This window comes from Oppia nitens, unplaced genomic scaffold (assembly GCF_028296485.1).
Source record: "Oppia nitens isolate AA-2021 unplaced genomic scaffold, nextdenovo-longstitch-racon4-pilon3 scaffold1_pilon_pilon_pilon, whole genome shotgun sequence".
NCBI classification, from domain to species: Eukaryota; Metazoa; Arthropoda; class Arachnida; order Sarcoptiformes; family Oppiidae; genus Oppia; species Oppia nitens.
This window is the reverse complement of record NW_026533199.1, coordinates 11,084,443-11,086,179: the sequence shown is the minus strand read 5'-3', so window position 1 is coordinate 11,086,179 and position 1,737 is coordinate 11,084,443. Positions and strand designations below refer to the sequence as shown.

Genomic DNA, 1,737 nt, shown 5'->3' with positions numbered 1-1,737 from the left:
TTACTGATTTAGTTAGTATTTCTAATGTATACTGTTTAACATAAAATGAAAATACAGTTAAAATGTTTTTTCTTCAAAAAACAAACACTATTTGTTAAAATAATAATTTATTCATCATTTTATATACAGTAAATTTGCATCATTTTTTAATAATTTATTACATCAATCAATATTAATATAAATTATAAGATTAATAGATAACTAGTCTGTAAAATATTATTAACATTAGTAGTTATGATTCACAAAAAATATTATTAACTTTATATAAATTATTGATATATTAAACACTATTGATATATACAGTACTTTATCTAACAATTTATAATTAGTACTGATTTGTTGTGGCGATCATATTATTTAATTAATTTAATAATGTTTACTAAATTATTATTATTATTTAGAGTGACAAAATTTTTTGATAAGATAATAGATATTTAATTTTTAAAATAAATTTCATTAATCAGTCTAAAACAAAATAATTTCGTCAACAAAAAATGTATTAAAAAAACTATTTCATATTTTGATAATTTTTAAAAAATAATTTATCAACAAAATAATCAAAATAATCAAAATAATCAAAAACATTACTAAAAACTAATAACGACTTTCAAACAATTGTCTTTCCTGTCGCCGGCGCTCCGTTAGGTCATCTAATACCTGTCCCTGCATTGAATTGTATCGACCAAACGCTTGACCGGCGGCCGCATAATTGCCGGCCAATATGTTTGTCAATATTTGTGTGCCACGAAATGCTTCCGTTCCCATATTGAATGAAAAGCTAACGCACTGGTAGTTAAACAACAAAAAGTTATAAATATTTATTTTAAAAAAAAAACAATAATGAAATAAATAATACAAAAATAATTATTGAAAATATAATAACATGTTTTTTACGGGCTATACTTACGGCTGCAAATTGATTGTCATTAAGCCGACCGTTGGTCACCCGTTGGACAAACTCTTCATCCAAATGCAGATCTTCACGCAACAGACGGCTGGCGTCCGATTCACTTAACGGCACCCGATATCGGGGCTCAATTGGACCTCTATATTGGATACAGTGTCCATAGCCTATGGTTTTTTGACCCTAATTTTACATCAAAAAAAATATAACTATTTCTTTAATAATATAGTTAATAATAAAAAAATAATTGATCTAGGTTACAATTTGATCATTATAATAATTTCCACGAAATCCTTCCAATTGTTTGATTAATTGTAAACCATTTTGATTGATAGTTCGTGTCACTAAATAATGATTTTATTTTTATAAAAAAAATAGAAATTCAAATAAATTATAATTTTAATTAAATATATTAGTCAAAAAAAACAAATAATATATATATATAATAGATATTAAAAATTTTATTAAATTTTACAAATTAAAACTTACTGATTTAGTTAGAAATTCTAATGTATACTGTTTAACATAAAATGAAAATACAGTTAAAATGTTTTTTCTTCAAAAAAAACAGACACTATTTGTTAAAATAATAATTTATTCATCAGTTTATATACAGTAAGTTTGCATCATTTTATAATAATTACATCAACAAATATTTATATAAATTATAAGATTAATAGATAACTAGTCTGTAAAATATTTTTAACATTAGTAGTTATGATTCACAAAAATAGTATAGTATTAAATATATAAAAATTATTGATATATTTAAAAGTATTGATACTGTCTATACTTTATTTGCAAATTTATAATTAGCATTACTATGTAGACAT

The 1,737-nt window shown here is 22.5% G+C and overlaps 1 protein-coding gene across 1 annotated transcript; it reads right to left on the bottom strand.

Moving 5' to 3' along the window:
• Positions 1–349: 349 nt before the first annotated feature.
• LOC128952333 (uncharacterized) lies at positions 350–1,481 on the bottom strand. The gene is made up of 4 exons (XM_054297713.1): positions 1,394–1,481; positions 1,166–1,248; positions 908–1,087; positions 350–786 (listed from the first exon to the last, which is right to left on the bottom strand). Coding segments are annotated over exons 1-4 (456 nt in total). The 5' UTR covers positions 1,395–1,481; the 3' UTR covers positions 350–594.
• Between the last annotated feature and the right edge of the window lie 256 nt (positions 1,482–1,737).

Coding starts and splice junctions, on each gene's coding strand:
- LOC128952333 (XM_054297713.1), bottom strand. Junction 1,088..1,165: donor ATTATTATAATGATCAAATT/GTAACCTAGATC, acceptor ATGTAAAATTAG/GGTCAAAAAACCATAGGCTA. Junction 787..907: donor ATGACAATCAATTTGCAGCC/GTAAGTATAGCC, acceptor TTTAACTACCAG/TGCGTTAGCTTTTCATTCAA.